The following is a 23835-nucleotide window of genomic DNA, read 5'->3' as shown; positions in this document are numbered from 1 at the left end:
GCCATCTATTGTACAGAGGCCTGTAGTTTAAGTCATCCAAGGTAACAAAAACCCAGCTCATCCTGTCACAAAGTTGTTTATGAAAATTGGCAAAAGTTGGAAAAAAATAGCTGGTACAAACTGGAGTGTTTAAGTTAGAAGAACTGATACGGGATCTTTTTAAGCTCCTGGTAAAGTCATGGATTGGCATGACAAAAAGGCTAGAAATGGGCAGAATTGTTTTGAAGTCAAAGAATGTGTTTTGACTGGTTTAAACTTAATGGGAACAGGTTACCACTCCTTTCTGGCATGGGCACGCTTTACCCCATGACTGCCAACCCAACCATCTCCTGGGGTTCTGGGATCCACCACAACATTACTGGATCTTCACCTGATCCTGAAAGGTGTCCTGACTAGACTGGGCCAAAGAGGGAACCAGTGAAATTGCCACTCTCAACCGTTTCAGCTAAAGCCTGATCACCTGCTGTCAGCCCTTCCTTTGTGTGTTATTTTCCTTCTCCGCCTCATTTCTCCTCTTCCCTCTCTCTCTCTCTCGGTTTGTCTTCAATCTAATCAGAGTCTGACTTAGCTGACAAAGACTACTCCATCTTTTGCAACACTGCTACGAGACTGTGACCAAAGATGGACCATTTTAGGGGTTACTTTTAGTTCCAAGACTGGGAAGTTTGCCAAGTCGTGACTGATCAGACCAGGTGCTGAGTCTGTCTCTCTCCAGCAGCAAGGTTCAAGGTGAATCAGCACCAGATACACAAGCTGAATTTTCTATCTTTGCTGTTCTTTTCTCTCCCCTTCTGGGTGTGTTTGTTTTGTCTGAAGTAAAACAGGATCAGGCTTCAAGAACAGCAGCAACAACAGCTCCAGACCATCTCAACTAATTTTTCTCTTTTCATTCTGCCTTGCAGTGAAAACAGGAGTGTTCATAGCCTGGTGATTAACACGGTCTTAATGTGGGAGACCCAGGTTCAAGTCCTGCTCTATCTGATTCAGAGCAGAGTTTTTCATCCCAAATCCCTCTGTATCAGGCATAACAGGGACTTGAACATGGATCTTTCAGATCCCAAGCTACCATAGGCACGGGAACTAAGGGTACAGGGGCTGCAGGCCCCGTGGCTTTGCTCCTGGCCTCAGCTCTTGTGGGGGGAGGGGGTTAAGGATGGATGGGTAAAGAGGCTGGCTTTCAGCAGCCCCACGATTAAAAATGTTCCAGCGCCACTGCAAGCCAGTGCCCAAACCACAAGGTTCTAAAGAGGGAGAGAAAGAGAGAGAGAGAATCTCTTTTGAACCAAAAGACCTTTTAAATATAAATGGCATATTTCATTTAGTTGAAAAATGTTTTAACTGGCTTTAGTCAATACCATCTAACAGACTGACAAACAGTGAGTTCGAGTTCTCCCTATAAAAATAATTCAACACAGATAAAATGAGTACGGGAGCAAGAGGTATGTTAAAATGAAAGGCTAACACTTTACATTTAATGCTTTAACTATTTCTCCTTTTTTCTGCGTCTTTAAGAGAAGAATAAAAATATTTTTAATTGTGATTGTTACAATGGGAGAAAGCCAATGACAACTTGCACCAAACCCTGGATCATGTTTAACGCTTTAATGGTGAACACAGCAAATAAGGCTTTCATTAACACCTTGTTCAGCCAGAGACATCCCCCTTTTCCAAACACAACTGGTGCCTAGAAAGTATAATACAACTAACCCCTGGAGCCTTATGGGCTGGGGTTTTTTGTTGTTGTTTTTTAACCTCAACCGTTTAATGCAACTGTGGAGACTCTTAACAAGAAGAAACTTCCAGCACTTCATCCTGGCAAAGTCCAAATATAAATCTCAGCTGATTCTTTGCATTAAACTCTATGTTGTATAATCACCTTTCTAAACTTCACAATGTATGGTCTCCAAACTGTTAAGAGATGACAAAAATAACATAATGGCCTACACTTACTGTACTTATGTACAAAGCTGGTCTAAAGATTAGATTTTACCCTTTTGCCCTCTTGATTTTCAGGAGATAAGGTATAAGACATGACAGGCCCCAAATGCTGAGTGACTTAGCAGTCATTTCCAACATGAAACACAAGTACAGCATATCAATGCTACCACTCCACTCTTCAGCAACAGTAATATAAGCTGCTTAAAGCCATTCAGTTAATCTATTCCACAGCTGTTGGGCTGCTCACATGGGGTCTGACCCAAAGCCCACTGAAATCAATAGAAAGACCACCATTGACTCCAACTGCTTTGGATCAGGCCCCTACTGCTCACCAGCTGCCATTTTAAATGCGACACCCAGATGCACACATTACATTCTGCTAGGCTGGAGGAGCACAGCTTTTCTGAACGTGGTCAACCAGCATGCCAAGTTTCACTAAGGCCAAGGAAAGTTCCAGTCTTTGCTTGAATTAGAGTTGTATCTCTTTGCTAGCACAGAATCAGAATATTGAGAAAAGTAGGAGTGCAGTGAAAAGGGTTTCCAGCTTTAGGTTTAACATGTTTAGGTTGTAACTAACAAAAACGTGTATGCTTCATGTAGAGTTTTATGGCTGGAAAGCCTGATGTTTTTCTGTTCAGTTGACAATGAAGGCAAAAGGCCATTTTCTGATTGTATCGCTACAGCCATCAAACCTTTGTTTCAGTTCTTAACTAAAATCCAAGATAATTTATTTAACAAATGGAATATAAACATAGATTCGATGCATCTTTATCAATGCACATTTTTTTCTTTCAAATTTGAGTTGACATCAGATTGCACTGGAGTGGATTGTGTTTATCAGCCTCATTTGCACTGATATCACTGTATTTCTCTCAGCATTCAACATTATCAGCACCTGCTTCCAGGAAAAAAACATATTTCTCCTCATGTGTCAGCTCGGCCCTAACGTAAAATGTATTTTTTTCCTATTAAGCAGAACCTCAAACATCAATGCATGCTGATGCAGTGCATGCGGCATCTCAGTGCCGCATGCACTGTTCTTTGCCAACACTCCATCTGCAAGGTTACCATAGAATCATGATGACTGAGCTGGAATAAACGATCTTCAGCGTCATATAGTACAAGTCCTCTGCATCAGAGAAAAAAAAAAGATTACGCTAAAAAGAGGAAGAGGTTTATATATAAGCTCGGTTGAAATGCCTTCATTGTATCGTCTACATGAACTTTGCTTAGACAAACTGTTCTCATGATGACTTTTGCGATGACTGTCATTCTTTAACTCCTCGGTTTTAATTTTATAGTCCAAAATAATAGCCCTTCTCTCTCCTTTAGATCACCACCACTTTCATTCTGGACAACGCTGATTAGAAGTATCTTGAACTTTGGTTCACACACATGTCCAGATGTTTTAGACATGGTTTACATTCTTTCATTTCTCTGCTCGCTGTAGTCATTTAGCCACAACTCCCACTCACCCCTCATAATGCTTAATATATTAAACTGAATATGAAAGCAAATGTTAGTGGCAAAATGCTGTAAGGAGTTCAACAGTTGCACAGTCCATGGCCATAATGCAAATCTCCTGTATAGAGCTGGTCAGGAAATGTATTTTGATTTCTATGAAAAACATAGAAAAAATGAAATTGAAACAACTGTTTTCTTGAAAATGTTCACAGGTTTTTCCATCCAAAAAAAAAAAAAAAACAACAACTGATCCTTCCCCACCACCACCAAAATAAAAAAGTTTTTCCCTTCCAAAATAAAATAATTGGTTTTCAGTTTTTCAACAAAAACATAAAAATGTTCAATGGATACAGAATTGTCTTTAAAAAAAAAAGCCATCAAAAAGGCATTTTTCATATTTAAAAAATGAGCAAAAAAGATTCAACCAAATATAGTCCTGGCTTTGAATGACAAGTTTGGGTCACCTGTGTAGGTCATTTGTATTATGCAAGTCAAGAGTAGAGAATGTTTAGAAATTGCTGATCTGAAAGCCCCAAGTAAATGGTTGTGCTGGATTTCTTTGCCCATTAAAAAAAAATATACATCCACACATTTTATCTAGCAGACACAGCTGTTGAGATGCATCCAACAACTTTCCTCATTCAGGTCTTTGTCACAGGTCAGTGGTTATGATGTATTAGTAACACTCTTACCTCCACCACTGCACAAAAGGCTGACTGCACAGCTACATCATCCTTGAGATGATGAAGGCTGCAGATATTCCTTCTCCCCATCACTAACCTTGTGGTTATATCCACCATACCCATGGCTGGAATGAGGGCATCTGCTCAACCTGGCAAGATTCTCATATGTGCCACTTTGTGTGCAAAAGTCACAGCCACCTCACATTCATATCAGTGGTAGGTTTCTCTGTGTGTGGTTACCTAGACTCTCTCACTCACTCACTCATGCCCGTCACCCCTATCGGGGTATGGGCCGCCAACCACAGATCTCCAGAGTCCTCTATCCTGGGCCATTCGCTCTAGCTCGTTCCAGGTATAGCCCATTTTTTGCTATCAGCCTGAAGGTCGCGTTGCCAGGTGTTTCTTGGATGGCCTCTTTTCCGCTTGCCTTGGGGATTCCACCGCAGTGCTTGTCTGGTGATGTTAGTTGGCTGCTTACGTAGGTTACCTAGAGCGTATACCAATTGAAATTCTGACAGACCGGGAGGGTACAAGTAAATTCTGTGGAGGTAAGAACTGATTCTATTTCTGTGCTTGTAAAGTGCCTGGCAAAATAAGGCCCAAGGCCTAACTGGGCTACTAGATGCTAGAGTAATATAAATATTAAATAATACTCATTATACCCCCATTTCTCATGGCATATGTTCTGAGACCTCACTTATAAACAACGACTCTCAAAAATTGTTTGGAATGGTAGGTAAGTTTTGCACAGGGAGGGCTATTGTAAACCACACACACACACACACACACACACACACACACCCAGGGCTGGCTCCAGGCATCAGCCCAGCAAGCAGGTGCTTGGGGCGGCCACGGGGAAGGGGTTTTTATATATATTTTTTATATATTATATATCCCTCTCGGATTGAAGGACCTGCCGCCAAATTGCTGCCAAAGACTGAAGTGGAGGCAGAAGAGCTCCCGCAGATCGTGGCTTTTTTTTTGAATAATTTTTATAACTGGGGCGGCAAAAACCCTGGATCCGGCCCTGCACATACACACACTTCTCCCCCAAAACATTAACAGTCAAGGACAGAAAATCAAAACAGGCAATAGTGAAAGTCTTTGTTGGTCAGATGTCTAGAATTTGTTCCTACTCATTACTCAGAAGCATATGAATTGGTGGATGATCTCAAAACACATGCTGAAGAAATAGTAAATAAAGATTAGTTTTGTATAGATACTTTGTGTTTCTAAAAAATGCCTCGGGGTCAATCTATGAAGGAAAAAAGTAACGTCTGTATATTTCTAGTTAGTAGTTAGCAATAAGCTATTTCCTTCCTATATAGGTTGCCAACTTTCTGAAAGCACAAAACCAAACACCCTGCCCTGAGGCTCCACCCCTTCTCCAAGTCCCCTCCCATGTTCACTCTATCCCCTTCCTCCATCGCTCGCTCTCCCCCAATCTCACTCACTTTCACTGGGCTGGGGTAGATGGTTGGGGTGCAGGAGGGGGTGAGGGCTCTGTCTGGGGGTGTGGGCTCTGGGGTGAGCCAAGGGATGAGGGATTTGGGTGCGGGAGAAGGCTCTGGGGTGGGGGGCGGTGAAGGCTCCTGCTTAGGGGCCGGGGATGAAGGGTTTGGAGTGCAGGAAGGGGCTCCGTTCTGGGGCTGATGGGTTTGGAGTGTGGGAGGGGGTGCAGGCTCAGGCTGGGGCTGGACATTAGGGGTAGTATGGGTGCAGGAGAGGACTCCAGGCTGGGGCAGAAGGTCAGAGTGCAGGGGGGCAAGGGCTCTGGCTGAGGGTGAGGCCTCTGGGGTGGGGCCAGAAACAAGGTGCTTGGGTACAGGAGGGATCTCAGGGCTGGGGCTGAGAGTTGGAATGCAGGCGGGGGGGGGGGTCAGGATGAGAGGTCCCAGCAGTGCTTACTGCGGCTACCAGGAAGTGGCCACCAGGTCCCTGCACCCCTAGGAGCATGGGCGGCCAGGGAGGTTCTACGCGCTGCCCTCACACCCACAGACGCTGTCCCCACAGCTCCCATTGGTCGCAGTTTCTGGACAAATGGAGCTGCTTAGCTGGCGCTTAGCTGGCACTTGGGGCATGGGCAGCGTGCAGAACCTTCCTGGTGGCCCACGTGCCTAGGGACCGCAGTGAACAGGCAGCTGCTTCCGGGAGCCACACAGAGCTAGGGTAGGCAGGGAGCAGCCTTAGCCCCAGGCCCCCACTGCGCTGCAGACAGGACTTTTAACAGCCAGTGCTGACTGGAGCTGCCAGAGTCCCTTTTCAATCAGGCATTCCAGCAGAAAGTCAGACACCTGGCAACCCTATTCCTATATCTTTCTTGTTTCTTGCAGAAGTCTCAAGGATCACAGGTTTTTTCCAACACTTATCTATATTCAGTATGTTCATAAAATAATCTCTTCCTTGTTTTGCTCCCAGATTTCATTACTATACATTAGGCCCTTGTAAGGTGATTTTATTAAAGTGTTTTGCAAAATACAAATAAGAACTTTACCCACCATGCAGCCACCTCTGATGATAGAAAACAGCATCTTTTTGAACAGTGCACAGGACAATATTTTAGAAGCAAAAAAAAAAAATCGAGGTAGAAAAATGGAGGCAGTTCCAGCATGGCCTCTTTTGATAGTGTGATAAATCTAACAGCGTGCTGCCTGGTAACCAAAGCCAACTTTCATACTATGGCTTTTTGTCATTGAGGGAACATAAATCCGGGTATCTGCCTATAATGCAGAGCCATCCCTGCATTAGCCGTTAACATGGGAATGCTGATGCACAACACTCATCACATTGCCTATTCTTCTTATGTGGGCTGGCCCCAAAGGGATGATGTATATAGCAGAAAGAAAAGATTTTTAAAAAGTGGTAAAACTTACACTCCATACAAAAGCAATTTAGTTGTGAAGGAGTAAAGGCTTTTCAGTAATTATCTTGTGAACATATCATCTGTACAATAACTGAAGCATGTGTCAATTCTTGCTGGGAACCTACTAACCACCAAATGACTTGTGTGTATCATATCATTTTGCTACAAAGGGACAGAGAGAGTACTGAAGTCTAATAAAAACATTAGAAACAACATAGGACAAATTCAGAGTGTTTCCAAAATAATAAGAAAAGTAATACGAGCCAACACAAATATTTAAAACTGGTTATATAAAGTTTAAAAATAAATCCTGGCTTTCCTTCAGTTCTTTAAGGAGACAAATAAACAGCAGCCATCTCTCCACTATTTGGATAATATTTATTGCTTGTGGTGGCTAGAGTGTCAAAGCAACTTTTAAGCAATTACTCCATTTCACTAGAATACATTCCAATTCATTTTGGAAGATCTGAGCACGTGTGCATCATAGAAATGAAGGCACTGAGCATTACCCATCTCAGTGTCATTAGCAGCTCTCCAAAGATGAGGCATCTGAGCCTGATCTGAACCAACTGGAACATTCACCCATCCATCAAACCAAAAATATTTTCCAGATTCAGGGAAGTTCCACTAACATTGAGACATTCTCTCAAACCTTTTGGGGTTGCCCCATCACTGACAGAGATTGGACTCATTTACCCAATTTGTGATGCAGGCTCTACAATCATCTTAATTTGTCAGGTTCTTGAATTTTATCAAGATATGAAATTATGTTTCCTTCAATGGCACGTAACTAAAAGAATAATTCAGAACATTGCCCGATGACCTCCTCCAACATGACTTAAAAAGGAGCTGTTTTAGTTTATAGCTCAATGAAAGCACCCGTTTCCTCTGGGTAAAAAATAAAAATCTTTTAAGGCAAATGATATTTAAAATTTTTCAGCTTTACAAATTTTTAGTTCTGGTCTCTTGGAGCTTTTGCACATGAAAGAGAGAGTGGAGCTTGAAATGGGAATTCTTAAAGCTTTCTGGTTTTGCATTCAATCCCTAGTACTGTATTTCAGAGCTGGTCAGAATTTTTTTGTCTAAATCTTTTTCAATGAAAAATTACTTTTAAATCTAAATTTTTGAACATGTTGATTGTTTTATGCTTTGCTAAATTAAATTTCATCCAAGTGTTTTAATAGCATTGAAAAAGCTCAGTTTCAAGATTTTGAAAGGGGGCATTTTGGATTTTTTTTTCAAAAAAATATTTTCAAAACAGAATTTTATATGAAAAATTTTTTTTTAGTTAAAAAGGTAAAAAATTGAATTACATTTCCTGTGAAATTTCTAAAAAAAAAGAATTGGGTTTTATTCCATTCCAAAATAGAAAACAAATTCTCCACAAAACAGAAAATTCTGCTCCTGCCCAGCTGTAATGTATTTACAAAAAGAAGTTAACGTACATTTCCTTGCACCCCCTACCTACTAATAGCTTTAGTACTGCCTAACACTTTAAAACCATTTTAAGGCCTACCCCAAGTGCATTATATGTTCTAAGTGAAGTATCAACATTCCAATGGATACCACAGTGAAAACGATCAATGATCGAGAGTGGAACCTTGGATATATTTAATGGCCAAACTTTCTATTTCTTCAAGTGCATGAAGATCAACTTGTGTTTTCATACTATGACAGATCCACAAAGCTGAACATCTTTGTCACTCTGAGCACCTGGCAAAGCAATTCCTAAATAGTGGAAAGTTATTGAATATTCAAATTTAATATTCTATCATTTATTTTCTTTTCCCTTTGGTTCTTGACTTCTACATACCTCCTGGAGACCTGTGGATCTCTTGCATGCAAAGGGGCCAGAACATGTACGGAGCTATAAATTCACATAGCAAATGGCCAGTTTTAATTTACATCTTCATATATTTTTCCGTTAGCTGCTTTTCTTACTACCCTCCTCTCTTCTGGACCCCCAGGTGTGAGTAACACCAATTTAGGCATCCTTAAATCTATGCTAAAATTAGAAGGGATGTGTAACTGAGTGCAGAGAGTACACATTACTCATCAGTAAGTAGGAGCAAATCTAAGCAAGTGCATTTTTCTAAGTCAGTCTAAGGGATTCTATAATTATGCAATGTACAGGCTGATGGAAGAAGGTATAAAACTTCAACATAGATTCCCCATGTCTTGTCTTCTTTTCTTCCCCTTCTGTATTAGACTGAAAACACTTGTGGGCCTGAAACGAGTGGTATTCGAAGGCCCAGCTCCTGTTATGGTTGCCAACCCTCCATATTTGTCCTCAAGTCTCCAGGAATTAAAGATCAATCTTTAATTAAAGATTATGTCATATGATGAAACCTCCAGGAATACCAACTGAACTTGGCAACCCTAGCTCCTGCAAATTGTTCCACCGGGTGGAGCCCTGAACCATAATGGAACCCCATTGACATGGGCTTTATGTGGGCACAGGCATCCAAATCACATGGAACAACTTGCAGGATCAGGGTTTAGAGTGCTAACAACCCCCTAAAGTGGATGAGGCTCTGGAAAGGTGCAGGGCACCATCCATGTGGAACAGCTTGCAGAAGTGAGGTTTGTTTTTAAATGTCACTTTGCAATTATTTTTAATAAATAGTTACCACACCGATTGTAATTATCCCATCTCTCTTTGGGAATGAAGGAAGGCTGTGTTTTTCTGTACTGGGTGAAACACTACTGAATTGCAAAAGTTTGAATTTAATTTAGTGCTAAGGAAAGGGTGATAGTTCGAGGTATATGTGGAGGGAAAGAGCATTTTCTATCACTTCAGTTCATCCCTAGCTGAAATGCATTACAAATACAATCCTTCAGACACATTACCAGGTTCATACTTACACTATGAACTAAAGCACTGGCTTAGAATTACCTGTTTGCCATCCAAAACAAACCAAATACACTCCACATATAACTTCCCCAGCAGATTTCAGGAGTCTGCCGACAATTGAAAGGTTATAGTTTTGGCCACATCCTTCACAATCTAATTGTTTTCTTTTTCACATAGACAGGAGTCTTAGGCTGGAAGCCGCCTCTAATGTTTCCTGTTAAAGTGCTTTCCTCATTCCTTCCAAAGGATAACAAAATAAGAGGGTGATAATTTTAGGCACTCCCCAGTTTGGACAGCATAAGCAAGCTGTTGGTCCACAATCACCACACTGACTGATATTCCTCCTTGTGCTGTAAACAGGAAAACCACTGAGACAAACAAGCTGCAAGGAGAGAATCTAAACAAGTGGTGGGCAACCTGCGGCCCGTAGGCCGCACGTGGCCCGTCAGGTTAATTCATTGGTGGGCCATGAGACAGTTTGTTTATACTGACCGTCTGCAGGCACAGCCACCCGCAGCTCCCAGTGGCCATGGCTGGTCGTTTCCTGGCCAATGGGACTTGCAGCCCATGCCACTTCCCGCAGCTCCCATTGGCCAGGAAAGGTGAATCACGACCACTGAGAGCTGCGGACGGTCAATGTAAACAAACTGTCTTCTGGCCTGCCAGCAGATTACCCTGATGGGCAGCATGCAGCCATGGGCCACAGGCTGCCCACCACTGATCTAAACTGAGACTAAAGGAGGACACAGGGTCACCCTCAACCTTTCATTACTATATGGTTTTGTAGGAAGAGTTTGGGATTCAGTTGGGATGGGTGTAGTACTCCTGAGTGGCAAAATCAAGTGTGAATTATGTACGTCCACCCCCAAACGTGCTGATCTACCTTTAAAGCACAATATGCCATCATCTGTTTAGTTTACACCACCTGACACAAAAAACTAGTTTAGGAATGGTTTACAGAGTTTCTAAAATCCAGACAGGGTAGTGTAGTGGACAGAGCACTGGACTCAGGAGACATTGGTTCTACTCCCAGCTCTGCCACTAGCCTGCTGAGTAATCTTGGGCAACTCACTTCCCCTCTGTGACTCAGTTTCCCTATCTGTAAAATGGGGATAATGATACTGAACTTTCTAAACACATTGAGATCTATTGATGACAAGGGCTATAAAAGAGCCAGGTCTGATATTTATTATTTGTATTCTTCAACCTGTAAAGCTGAGTGCCTTAGTTACACCATGAATAAGAGAAGAGAAAAATCAAAAATAATAAATGCAAAACACTCCTTCACCCTAATCCCCTCTTAAAATAGCCTGTCAACATAAAAATATACATTGTTCAAATCTCTCATCTCCAGTCCTTCCATTGCTAGGAGGAAATCTTGTATGGCCCATTGAGAAATGTTATATATTTTATTGGGATAAAGGTCACATTTCTAGACCTGCAGGACCATGAGAGGAGATATAGTCTGAAAAATTGCCATAGGCCTACAGCTGACTCAACCCCTCCCGTAAAATGAGGAGGAAATTCCAAACCATAGCATCTGGGCACCTGTGCAAATAAGTCTGGACAAGATTCATATTCATGGATTCAGAGGCCAGAAGGGAACATTATATAGTCTTACCACATATCCAAAACAGGTCATGGAGCTTCCCAAAAATAATTCCTAGAGCAGATCTGTGAGGGGGAAAAACTCCACTTGATTTTAAAATTACCAGTGATGGAGAATCCACCACCACCCTTGGTAAATTTTTCCAGTTAATCACCTTCACTGTTCAAAATTTATACCCTAGTTCCAATCTGAATTTATTTAGCTTCAATTTCCAGTAATTGGATCGTGTCGTATCTTTCTCTGCTACACTGAAGAGCCCAATATCAAATATTTGTTCCCCATGTAAGTACTTGTACACTGTAATCAAGTCATCCCTTAACGCTCTCAATAAATTGAACTTCTTGAGTCTATCACTACAGGGCATGTTTTCTAATCATTAAATCACTCTTGTGGCTCTTTTCTGGACCCTCTCCAATTTATCAATGATTTGGTGGCTCATACCAGACACCAGTTAATACCCCATGTTGTGCATGATGGATGGATTAGTAGACAGGTAATATGGTAGAAGACACTTTACTTACCAGGCATGTGCATGTCTTTTCTATTTGTCACACGGATACATAGTCTCTTACACATGCTACATAGGTTTCTATGTAAAACAACCATTTATAACTTGGTTAAAATATACACAAACACGTGCATGTAGAAAGTCTCTTTGGAAAAATTGCATTGCCCTCCAACTATAGAGCAAATCTCTAGAAGAGCCAGATAATTAGACAAATAGGGGCCAGGAGTAAATCAAAGGTCTTAAGGTACAAAACTGGCACAACAGATTCCATTTATGGGGTTTACTAGGTATTACAGTTGATAAAATGGGCAGGAAAAATGAAGACGCAACCTCAGCAGCCAAAGCATTGGGCACTCCGCTGAGTGGGCCTTCTTCAAGCCAACATTTGTTTTCTTTTGAGACAAATGGGCTTCGACTACAGATGGGAAGGAATAAACCCAGGGTTGCTTTGGCAGGATCCCTCCTAGTAGTCCCTCTGGAGCAACAGTATTTCTGCCTGCACCATAAATAACTCACATTGCCTTGTGCATATATGTCACTAGTGGTGAAGCCTGCCTGCAGGTTAATATGTAAAGTTAATTATTTTGATGCCAAGAGCCATCGTTTGAAAGAAACATCCAGTGCTTTCAGCAGAATTTATGAGACCCATATTGTACATTCATTTCATGGAATATATACTATATATCCTGATGGCCTCAGGGAGGTTAAGCAATATTTAAAAATATATTTATGAAATACATTCAAGCAAAAAAATTATATATCATGTGCTGCATAATTCCTATGTGGATTTGCTGTATTCCATTCCGCTACCCCACGCACACACACACACACCCCATTAAATGTATATGGTTAAATGCTAACCTGCTCATGTCGATTCAGTTTTATTGCCGCTCATGTCGATTCAGTTTTATTGCCGCTCATGTCGATTCAGTTTTATTGATGAGTAGAGAAGCTTGGAAACTAAAAAAGCATTCTATTTTCATGGTGGGTTTAGGGTGGCCAGACACAAAATGTGAAAAATGGGGACTGGGGTGAGGGGGTAATAGGTGCCTATATAAAAAAAAAAAGACCCAAAACTTGGCACAGTCACTATAAAATCAGGACATCTGGTCACCCTAGGTGGGTTCTAAGGCTTCCTTCAACTAAAAGATAAAATTTTACTACAAAGTTGTGCCATGATGCAATCACCAGGAGTCCCCTTCCCCACCACAGAGACACGCAGAGTTTGAACTTCTACAGCCAAGTCATAAATCAGTATGAGGGAAACCGTGATAATTTCCTGGAGAGTTAGAAAGATTGGCAGAGGTGGGAATGTATAAACATTCTCTCCCTTAAACCGAGAGAGGGTACAGGTATGGATGCATGTTCAACTTAATAAGGTTTCCAGAATCTCTCATTGTCTTTAATGGCAGCAGGAGGTGGGGGAAGGAAGATGTGACTAGAAATTAGGTAGCACCTAGTTCCCAAGCCAGATTTGGGTCAGGCTCCAGAGACAAAGTAAAAAGGCTCCCCACTGACTTAATGGGCTTTGGATCAGATCTTTTGCAAATAGCAAAACCTCTGCAAAAGCAAAGGAAACCCAAAAACAAATAAACAACAGTTAATAGTGTTTGGATCTCTGGCAAACCGCACACTTAGCTCAAACATCCTCCTCCCTGGCAACACATTCTAACCTTCCCTTTTTAAACGCAGTTAAATCCCTGTATTGAAGAAAGACATTGAAGAGGAACCCTGTACTCCACTGCAGTTCATAATGGTGCACAGCACAGCTAAGCACCATGCGTCTCTCAGACTGTCAGAGGAGCTTCCCACAATGCACAGTCATGCCTGGCCAGTGTGTATCCAAGGGGACAAGGCTGAACTCTTCACATCAGAGTGAGGTAATGGAAAATGTTAGGTACAATACTCTCCTAGCATGTTTCGCACACTGTTCTGGCCAGCAGCGATACACAAGATTGTCCAAAGCAGTACATTTATACAAATTAAGCTTTGCTTTATAAATCAGCCCACCCACCCACCAGCCTCGGAGGCAGAACATGTGATGCGACTGAGCCTGGCTCATTCTGACACTCACTAGTTGGCTCAGCAAGGATAATGAAAGAAACAAATCCAAAAATATAAGCCCCACCATGCGCCTGTAGCTCTGATTCTCACTGCAGTCGTCACTCTTGGCAAAGCTCCACAGAGCCTTTGGTCTCACATACAGTACTTGTAAACTTCCTGCTGACCAGTGCACTAGGTCATTGCTCTCTTTGTCTACCCTGTGGTCCAAATCCACTGAAATTCTTGGCATCTGTGACTGATTTTCATAGCTGCTGGAGCGCTGAAATCAGCCTCTGCACTAATGCACAAAAGCACACCAAAACCAATTACTTGTTTTTATTTCTCTCCTCTCCCTTTGGGCACATTGGTCTCTGCCATCCAAAGCCACTCACTCCAATCAGGCAATGAGGGTGGGAGAACAGTCAAAGCCAATGGGAGATTGATTCTATGAGAAGTAGGGGGGAGGGATTCAATGGAGCAGTTAACCCTTCTGAGACTGGAGTGGTCAACTGCATGACTCACATTTCATCAGCCAAAGTGTTAGGGTCTCAGAATTGGCTCCCAGACCACTGTGGACAAGCAGGCTCAATTTTGAGCAATCCAGCTACAACAAGGCTAGACAACAGCAACCTACTATAAAGGAAGTCAGCTTTTGCTGCTTTTTTGGTGGTGAAGAACCATGACAAATGTGATCCTTGAAACAGTGTTAGTGATTCTTCATTTCCAAAAAAATTTTGTAGACAAATGCATAACAAGTCCAGCCACAAAAGGATTTCTTTTCTTCCCCCAAAGTGTTAAATTTTTGTAAAGGTTTGGAGAGACGTATAATGGAAATCCTTATATATACTTAAACAAAACAAACATAAGCACAAATGCAATACTTCAGTAATATTGCAAGGTATCAAGAAGAGGAGAACATCTACAATAATGGGGAATAGGATTAGGCAATGAATTTCCGTCAGTGATCAGAAAGCCCATAAACTCATGAGAATCAGAATTTCAAATCAATTGTGAAGGTCACTCACTCTTTCAAAGGAGAAAACAATGAAAGGTAGCCAACTGCTGGATTTTAGAAGTGATATGATGAGCAGTGGTTTCTGCCAAACTATTTTAATGTTATCTCATCCTCCCAACGCACCTGCAACTTATTTGCCTATTTTGTCTACCTGTTGTGTCCTGTCTGACACAAAGATTGTGCGTTTTCTGAGACCAGGACTGTCTTTTATTACTAGACTGAACAGACACAAACACCGTGGAGCCATGGCCCATGACTGGGATTCCTAGAAACTACTGTAATATGACTAACCATAGCCAACACCTGTTTCCATTAGAATATCTTTAATAAATATAAAAGGGAGGGGTTGTCTCAAGGATGAGCAAGCCTGTTTATGTATTATCAATGCCTATAACATCTTTGCAACATCATCCATGAAGGTGAGGCTGTTAAGGCCCCGGCTTTGAACAGCGAGAGCAGTGATTGATAGCAATAGCTAGCTCAGTTGACCAGCCTTCAGCTGGATACAAACCCACACGGGTCACCTATAACAAACACAGGGATCATATGAGGGGTTATCATCATGGTCTTGTGAAAATAAGATGAAGAAAAGATCTGACCTAACAAATGTGCAGCAATATACTCTTTGCTCTCAGTTTCAAATTCAGGTTGGTGGGTTTTCGTGTCCTATCCTTTCACATTTTTCTAAATCTGAGGGAAATTCAGAAAAGGAAGAAGTAACAGCAGCCGCAACCTGGAAACAAAATCCTAAAAGGGGTTCAATGGTGTAACTGCCCTGGTCAGAATGCATGTTAAACACATTATGGGTCCATCTGTGGGATTTGCTGAGTACCTTCAGCTCACATGGTCTCTAAGTAGAGGTGAGGACAAGCAGAACATCATAGTATACAGCCTAATCAAGATTAAGATTAGAGAAATATAGAAGAAAATATCTAATTTTTTTTCTTTTCAATTTCTGGAGCCTCTCTCTCTTTACTCTTGCTTCTCTTTTTCCTGTCACGGTCCTATTTCTCTAATTTTTGTGTTGGCTGTGCATACTACTGAAAATGATACACATATATTAGAAAATAAACAAACTGGTTTAAAAATTCTTTTGGCTTCCTCTAATCCAGTAACACTGATGGAGGCTCGCAGGGTAAAAGCAGATGTATTTTGTTACTGATTCTGACAAGCTCACAGAAGGAAGACAGTGGTGGCCTTTAAAATAATTAAACAACCTAGAAAAACATTTTGTGAAGGGATTTTAAGCACTGACCTGTAGTTTGATTACAAGAATTGTAAAGTGGTGTCTCAATAGCTTGATGCCAGCTGGAGTTAGTTAGAACTTAAAAAAAAAAATTCAAGGGAGCCTGCAGATACTGGAGAATGAAGCAATAATTGATCTTTTCTGATTCTCTCAAAATGATCAGCACTGTACAATCTTTGATAATTTCCTGCATAATTTCTATGAGCCAGGGGCCTGATTCCACAAGGGGCTAATTGCCCTCTGCTCCCACTAAAGTCAATGGATATTGAATATACTCAGCATTTTCAGAAGGTGCTAAGCAGTTTTCAGAACCATACCCCAGAACCCCATAGCAAGGTATGCTGGGAAAGGTTCCCTCAGGTGGACAATCCTACACTTGTGAGGGTCAGCTATGACCAGACTATCACAAAGAAAGTTACTTCTATTGAAGGAGCCGAATTCCCACCTTTCTGAGGACCAGGGATTTGGCTAAAAAACATCAAAAGGTTTTGAAAATTGGAGCAAGATATTTGCAATAGATATGGCATTCTGTTTTCTTCTGATGCTATGTCTTCAAATAAGAACTGAGAGGCTTTTTGGACATCAGCTGGTATGCCAACACTATATAAGATATGGTACAAGAAGTGACATCACTAGATATTCCATGAAGCAACCAATTACAAATTGTGACAAATTTTGCAATCTCGGCATAGCTACAAGGGTGACAAAGATGACAATATGCATCACCAGGAAGTTTGCCCCTTGGCAACAACTAACGAGACAGTGCATCCTCAGAAGGAGGAAATGGAAAATTAATGGCCCCATTATTACTACAAGTTCTGTTGTTGACACAAGACCTGCAATTATTGTACTAATAATTTAAAGCAGAATCTCCAAAATGTATTGAGAGTCCCACTGCAAAAAATCTCTGCATTGCAAGTAGGAGACTATAAAATTATAGCCAGTTGCATTCTAAAATATATCAGTTAATTTACTGTGAAAAGATGTAGTTGAGTTATTATTTATGACAATGCTTCATTATATGTTAGTAAACACAATTCAGTGTATTTTGTAGTTTTAGAAGTATGAGACCTTATCACAAAATCTGATATTAAATCTTCTCTGACAAGCAATATGTGGCTGGTGGGTTTTTATTGTAGGATCTGTGGATTAGTGACATGAAACCCAATGATAGTCTATTATAGATCAAGTATCAGAGGGGTAGCCATGTTAGTCTGGATCTGTAAAAAGCAACAAAGAGTCCCTTGGCACCTTATAGACTAACAAATGTATTAGAGCATAAGCTTTTGTGGGTGAATACCCACTTCATCAGATGCCTGTAATGGAAATTTCCAGAGGCAGGTATAAATATGCAGGCAAGAATCAGTCTAGAGATAACGAGGTTAGTTCAGTCAGGGAGGATGAGGCCCTCTTTTAGCAGCTGAAGTGTGAACACTGCCAGATATGTACCCAGAAGCCTCTTGCTGCATGACAAGCCCAAGAAAGAAACCAACAGAACTCCACTCGCCATCACCTACGGTCCTCAGCTTAAACCTCTCCAATGCATCATCAAGGATCTACAACCTATCCTGGACAATGATCCCTCGCTTTCACAGACCTTGGTAAGCAGGCCAGTCCTCACCCACAGACAATCTGCCAACCTTAAGCATATTCTCACCAGCAATAACATACCACACCATAGTAACTCTAACTCAGGAACCAATCCATGCAACAAACCTCGATGCCAACTTTGCCCACATATCTACAACAGCGACACCATCACAGGACCTAACCAGATCAGCCACACCATCACCGGTTCATTCACCTGCAGGTCCACCAATGTTATATACGCCATCATGTGCCAGCAATGCCCCTCTGCTATGTACATCGGCCAAACTGGACAGTCCCTATGTAAAAGGATAAATGGACACAAGTCAGACATTAGGAATGGCAATATACAAAAACTTGTAGGAGAACACTTCAACCTCCCTGGACACACAATAGCAGATTTACAGGTAGCCATCCTACAGTCAAAAATCTTCAGAACCAGACTTCAAAGAGAAACTGCTGAGCTTCTGTTCATTTGCAAATTTGACACCATCAGCTCAGGATTAAACAAAGACTGTGAACGGCTTGCCAACTACAAAACCAGTTTCTCCTCCCTTGGTGTTCCCTCAACTGCTCAAAGGGAGCACATCCTCCCTGATTAATCTAACCTTGTTATCTCTAGACTGATTCTTGCCTGCATATTTATACCTGCCTCTGGAAATTTCCATTACATGCGTCTGACATGAGAACCTAAGAAGGCTGTACTGGATCAGACCAAAAGGTCCATCTAGCCCAGTGTCTTGTCTACTGACAGTGGCCAATGCCCGCTGTCCCAGAGGGAATGAACCTAACAGGTAATGATCAAGTGATCTCCCTCCTGCCATCCATCTCCACCCTCTGACAAACAGAGTCTAGGGACACCATTCCTTACCCATCCTGGCTAATAGCCATTAATGGACCAAACCTCCATGAATTTATTCAGTTCTCTTTTAAAGGCTGTTATAGTCCTAGCCTTCACAACCTCCTCAGGCAAGGAGTTCCACAAGTTGACTGTGCGTTGTGTGAAGAAGAGTTTCCTTTTATTTGTTTTAAACCTGCTGCCTATTAATTTCATTTGGTGACCTCTAGTTCTTGTATTATGGGAATAAGTAAATAACTTTTCCTTATCTACTTTCTCCACATCACTCATGATTTTATATACCTCTATCATATCCGCCCTCAGTCTCCTCTTTTCCAAGCTGAAAAGTCCTAACCTCTTAAATCTCTCCTCATATGGGACCTGTTCCAAACCCCTAATCATTTTAGTTGCTCTTCTCTGAACCTTTTCTAGTGCCAGTGTATCTTTTTTGATGAAGCGGGAATTCACCCACGAAAGCTTATGCTCCAATACATTTGTTAGCGTATAAGGTGCCACAGGATGCTTTGTTGCTTTTTACTATAGGTCAGTTTATTTCTTGTATTTCCCGTGCTGCTATGTTCTGGGTCATATGAGGAACTGTCCAGGAGTAGAGCACCTCTCAATAAACAGCACAGCATTAATGCTAAACACTAACCTGAGAAAACCAGTGACACTCTTGAACGTCACAATCAGAGCTCAACTGTACCATCCGTAACTCAGTTACTTAAAAGGCCAGAGAATTTTATACAGGCTCAGAGTCAATAATAGAAATAAGAGGGATAGCTCATGCTCAGATTAATGGAGGAGTCATCAGACTAGTGAATGCTCTCTCTCAGCAACAGTGCAATGAAGTGTAAAGTGTAATGAATGCAACTAAGGGCCAGGGGGCCTGGGGCCAGCCAGCTCTGTTTGGAGACAAAGCCTCTTCAGAACAGGTGTTTGGGCGTGAGGGAAGAGATTATCACAGCCAGCTGGAAAGAGGTCAGGTGACTCCTGTAAAGAGATGAAAGCTCAGATGAAGAATGCAGCTGTAGGAAGCAGGATGAATCCGGTGGCAGGCGCTGGAGCAGGGAGAAGAGAGAGACAAGGGGAAAGGCCTCTGGACCCTTGCAGCAGGGGCAGCTTTAGGGATTTTGCCGCCCCAAGCACGGCAGGCAGGCTGCCTCTGGCGGTTTGCCTGCAGAGGGTCCGCTGGTCCCACGGCTTTGGTGGATTTCCCGCAGCCTGCGGGAGGTCCACCGAAGCCGAGGGACCAGCGGACCCGCCGCAGGCAAACCACCAGAGGCAGCCTGCCTGCGCACCAGCAGAGAGCTCCCTGCGGCTTGCCGCCCCAAGCATGCGCTTGGTGTGCTGGGGCCTGGAGCCGCCCCTGCCTTGCAGCCTGCTTTGGCCAAGGGAATAGCTTTATTTTGGTGTTATTTTGAGTTTTGTGTCTGAAGAAGAAACTGGGCCCTGAAGGAAGGGCCTGAACAGATGCTGAGTGTGGCACTAGTGCTTCCTGAGGAGACAGGCCAGCAGTCCTATGGTATGTTTTAGTGGAGTGGCTGTCTCCAAAAGCCATGGCTTATCAACTATACAATGAAACAGAGAAATCCGAACTAGACAAACTAGAAACATACTGTCATTTGAACAACGTAACCCGCAGTTCTGCTGGCTGCCAGTGGGTTCAGGTAGCTTGTTTACCCACCAGGATTAGGTGACCCATCTCAGGTATTAATACATCAATTCATCTGGTCTTCCTAAGCACTAATCTCTACATCATGACCGCACATACTCCAACACTGTAGTTGCAAAAAGAAACGCTGCTACATTAAGACTTTTGTCACAGAAGATCAAAATGAATGGTAATAAAGTGAATGGGTTAGGGACAGTCTCAAACACCACAGTTCAAAAAGTGGGTAATTTCATAGAGCACTTGGTACAAAGGGGAGGGAAAGGAAAACTAAAAGCAAAGAATATTTGATAAATCATTCCAGTGCAAACCTTAAAACCCAGATCTCATCACCAGCTATCTCACCAAACTATGTAATCAAAGAACTTGAAGTTTTACTAGCTTCCTACTCAAGGATTGAGAACAGTAAAGGATCATGACCTCCATTTCCACTCCTCCAGAATCTGCAAGGCTCTTTGATGTTTCCAATGTCATTCTCTGTGGATCACATCACCTCTTCCCATGAGGGCACAGACTACCACAGTTCATCATTCCTTACTACTTTGCATCCTTCCTTATCCGAACTAATGACCTTTCCTGCAGTTTCCCCAACTGGAAGAAAACCTTGGCCTTGCTTCTATTCTATAAACAACTAAATCCTATTTGTTAAACAGCTGTTTCACTTTACTAATAAACAGCTGCTGGTAAATGTAAATGTGTTTATAGATTTCCTTTACATAAGCAATTACAATTCCCAAGTGTTTTGCAGGCAAATAGTTTCTCTTTGAAAGCATTTTGTACCCCAAGCCTTAGCTAACAATAATTACAACAAATACAGCAGCTTTCCAGGCATGTGTTTCCCCCTAGTTAATTCTATCCATCACCCAAAAACCACAATAGGGCTACTATGAAATTAAGTATTTCTTAATACAAGACCTAAGTAATAAAGGAGCATATTCCCTGAACGATTTTAATCACAAGAATTCAGTAATATTATATACCAAAGCCTGATCAGACATGCTGCTTTGAGCAAGGCCAGAATTATTAAACATGCCTCCAGATATTCTAGTTAATGGTAAACTAATTTGCTTACATTTTCTGTAATGAGCTTTTTCCACAGCAGAAACCGGGAGGGGCACCATAAGCAGAAAACCTTGGAAGATGTAGTCTACATCCTGGGACACAAGCAACTTAATAGCATATGGTTGCTTTCTTGGTGGTCACTATGTTTGTTTTCAATTACGTCAGCAACCTTGCACAAAAATGCTAATAATGTCAAGGATTAATTTCATCTCCCAGGTTCAGGGTCTTTAGGTACAAAGCAGCTCCCTGAAAGAGTTCCTTCTGATGAGAATTATTGGCTACACTGGCTTGTCAGTGGAAATGCAAAGATAACATGGAGTTTAAAAACGGGGCCTGTCTCAGTATCTGCCATGTGAAGCAAAGTGAATTTAGGTCAGCTTAATTTATGGAGAAGTGTCCTTGAAACAAGAGGCCAGTTACATCACCAGGCCAGTCATATCATTTCAGCATATTGCTCCACAGATTTGCATCATGATGCTTTACACATTAAAACACAAAAGTCATGCATACAATTTAAAAGAATAATTCCTTATGACATGGATTATTTTAACCACCCTTTAGACTTCTATAAACAGAATTATAATTCTCTTTTGCTTTTTTATTTACTTCTCAACTAGGAGGAAACCTAGGGGGCACTTCTTCAGTAACAGCTGTAGACCAAAGATCATTAGCATTTCCTACCAACTGTTTGGTCGCGTACTCTGTCAAAGGAACAATATCACCCTTCCAGAAACATGGTTGGAGACACACATCCCCAATCTTGAATAAAGGAGGTAACAATCAATGACATGAATAAAAATTCCAATGAACCCACCTCCAATCTCAACCCAAAATGAAGTCAAGAGTGTGCCCCAGAACTGAAAACTGAGCCAGCAGCCACCTGGGAGACTCCCATAGTCATCATGGCAAGGTAAGCAAATGATTTGGAGAGTGCCCACTGCTTAGACACTAAAACATACATATGAAATAAAGCTATCCAACTACTGCTGTTGGCATCCATATTTGGGGGAAATATAACAGCCAAAACAAAAACACAATCCATCCAATTAATATTTCTTGCATTATTTCATGCTGAAGCCATCAAATCAATATCTGCCTCCTAGGGCAGATCCCTTGGGGAGGAAGTTCAAAACATTCCACTGAGAAGGCCTTTCCATTGATCCAGGAAAGCTCAACCACAGGAACTAAAAAGCAAAAGCATCCCAAACCAATCAAACATAACTGCTTTGATGGCTTATACAAAAAATACTTAAAGCAACAGACGGAACCGCAAAAAGGTGACTGCCAGAGAAGAGATGGAATGGACTGACCTTCACGTAGGCTAGGTAGTGATCACACTTTTCCCTCATGTACGACAGCTGTAACTGCTCGACAATCTGTCCCACTGTTTCTCCAGAAGACACAAAGTAAACCCTGGGCTGTTGGCCTTTTTCTTTCTTTGCTACATCTGCAGACAAGATATAATTCAAACCTGCCAAAAAAAGAAAACAAGAAGATTCCATGACTGTCAGCCCAAGGTGGTTCTTTTCTAGCAGCCTTTCAGTTTGTCCTGTTACATCTTCTAGCATGTTTACTTAAGAGGATGTTCAGCACCTTGGATGATCAGGCCCTTTACCAGGAATGTGAGAAAGCACTAGTAAAAAATAATTCAAAAAATTCTAGAGATATTTTACTCACCCTGTTGAAAGAAAAACATGCTTTGTTTTCCCTCCATATCACCATAAACTAAGAACCAGATGTCAACAAGAACTTGGCATTTCCTGGTTGAGTTAAATTCTAAATGCTAGTAAGATTATAACTAGAGGATGTTGTTTGTAGTTCATTTCTCTTTATGAATATTATTCCCCTGAAAACTACAGAACATGCGCTCATTGACCAATAAACTATCACCAGGGACCACTGTCCTAGAGAAGGCTTCTTACCTGTTTACTCAACAATTTGTTTACTGGTTGAATAATCCAGATGGATTCTACCTGCTGTAAAAGTGAATGCTACAATGTCTGAGGTCCTGAACCAGCAATGAAATCAGCTTTTTTCTTTTAGTGGACGCCTGTACCACTAAAGTCAGTGGGACGCTACACAAATAACAGAGGCCCTTACCTTAGTGGATCCTATTGCAGGAAGTGGTCCTTAGTGATTTCAGCTGAATGTTAATACAATAAAGGGAACATCAGTAGATGGCCAGCAACACAGGGCTTAATTAGTCTGCATGTGATGTATGTGACAGTTAGCTCATGTCTGTTTCTGTGCATTATTACATAATTAGGCCAAACATTGATTATCTGAACAGAATTTTAATGATTTCCTTAAAAGTGTTATACATCTGTTATGTTTTTTAAATCAAAATTGATTTAAATCAGCTAACTGTTACTGCTACCTCTAAACAACAATCTTCCTAGAAGACTTTAAAATTGTTACCCTAATTTCTTCTTGGATTGAAAACTTTTATGTGA

The 23835-nt window shown here is 41.6% G+C and overlaps 1 protein-coding gene across 1 annotated transcript in view; it reads right to left on the bottom strand.

Moving 5' to 3' along the window:
* ITGA9 (integrin subunit alpha 9) overlaps positions 1-23835 on the bottom strand; it is a 299490-nt gene that overhangs the window by 201181 nt on the left and 74474 nt on the right. Inside the window, exon 15 of the mRNA XM_030551304.1 lies at positions 22693-22853. Coding sequence (XP_030407164.1) covers positions 22693-22853 — 161 coding nt within the window. The remainder of the gene's footprint in view (positions 1-22692; positions 22854-23835) is intronic.

This window comes from Gopherus evgoodei, chromosome 2 (genome assembly GCF_007399415.2).
Source record: "Gopherus evgoodei ecotype Sinaloan lineage chromosome 2, rGopEvg1_v1.p, whole genome shotgun sequence".
Classification (NCBI taxonomy): domain Eukaryota; kingdom Metazoa; phylum Chordata; order Testudines; family Testudinidae; genus Gopherus; species Gopherus evgoodei.
The sequence above is the reverse complement of the archived record's forward strand: the minus strand, read 5'-3'. Positions and strand labels throughout refer to the sequence as shown.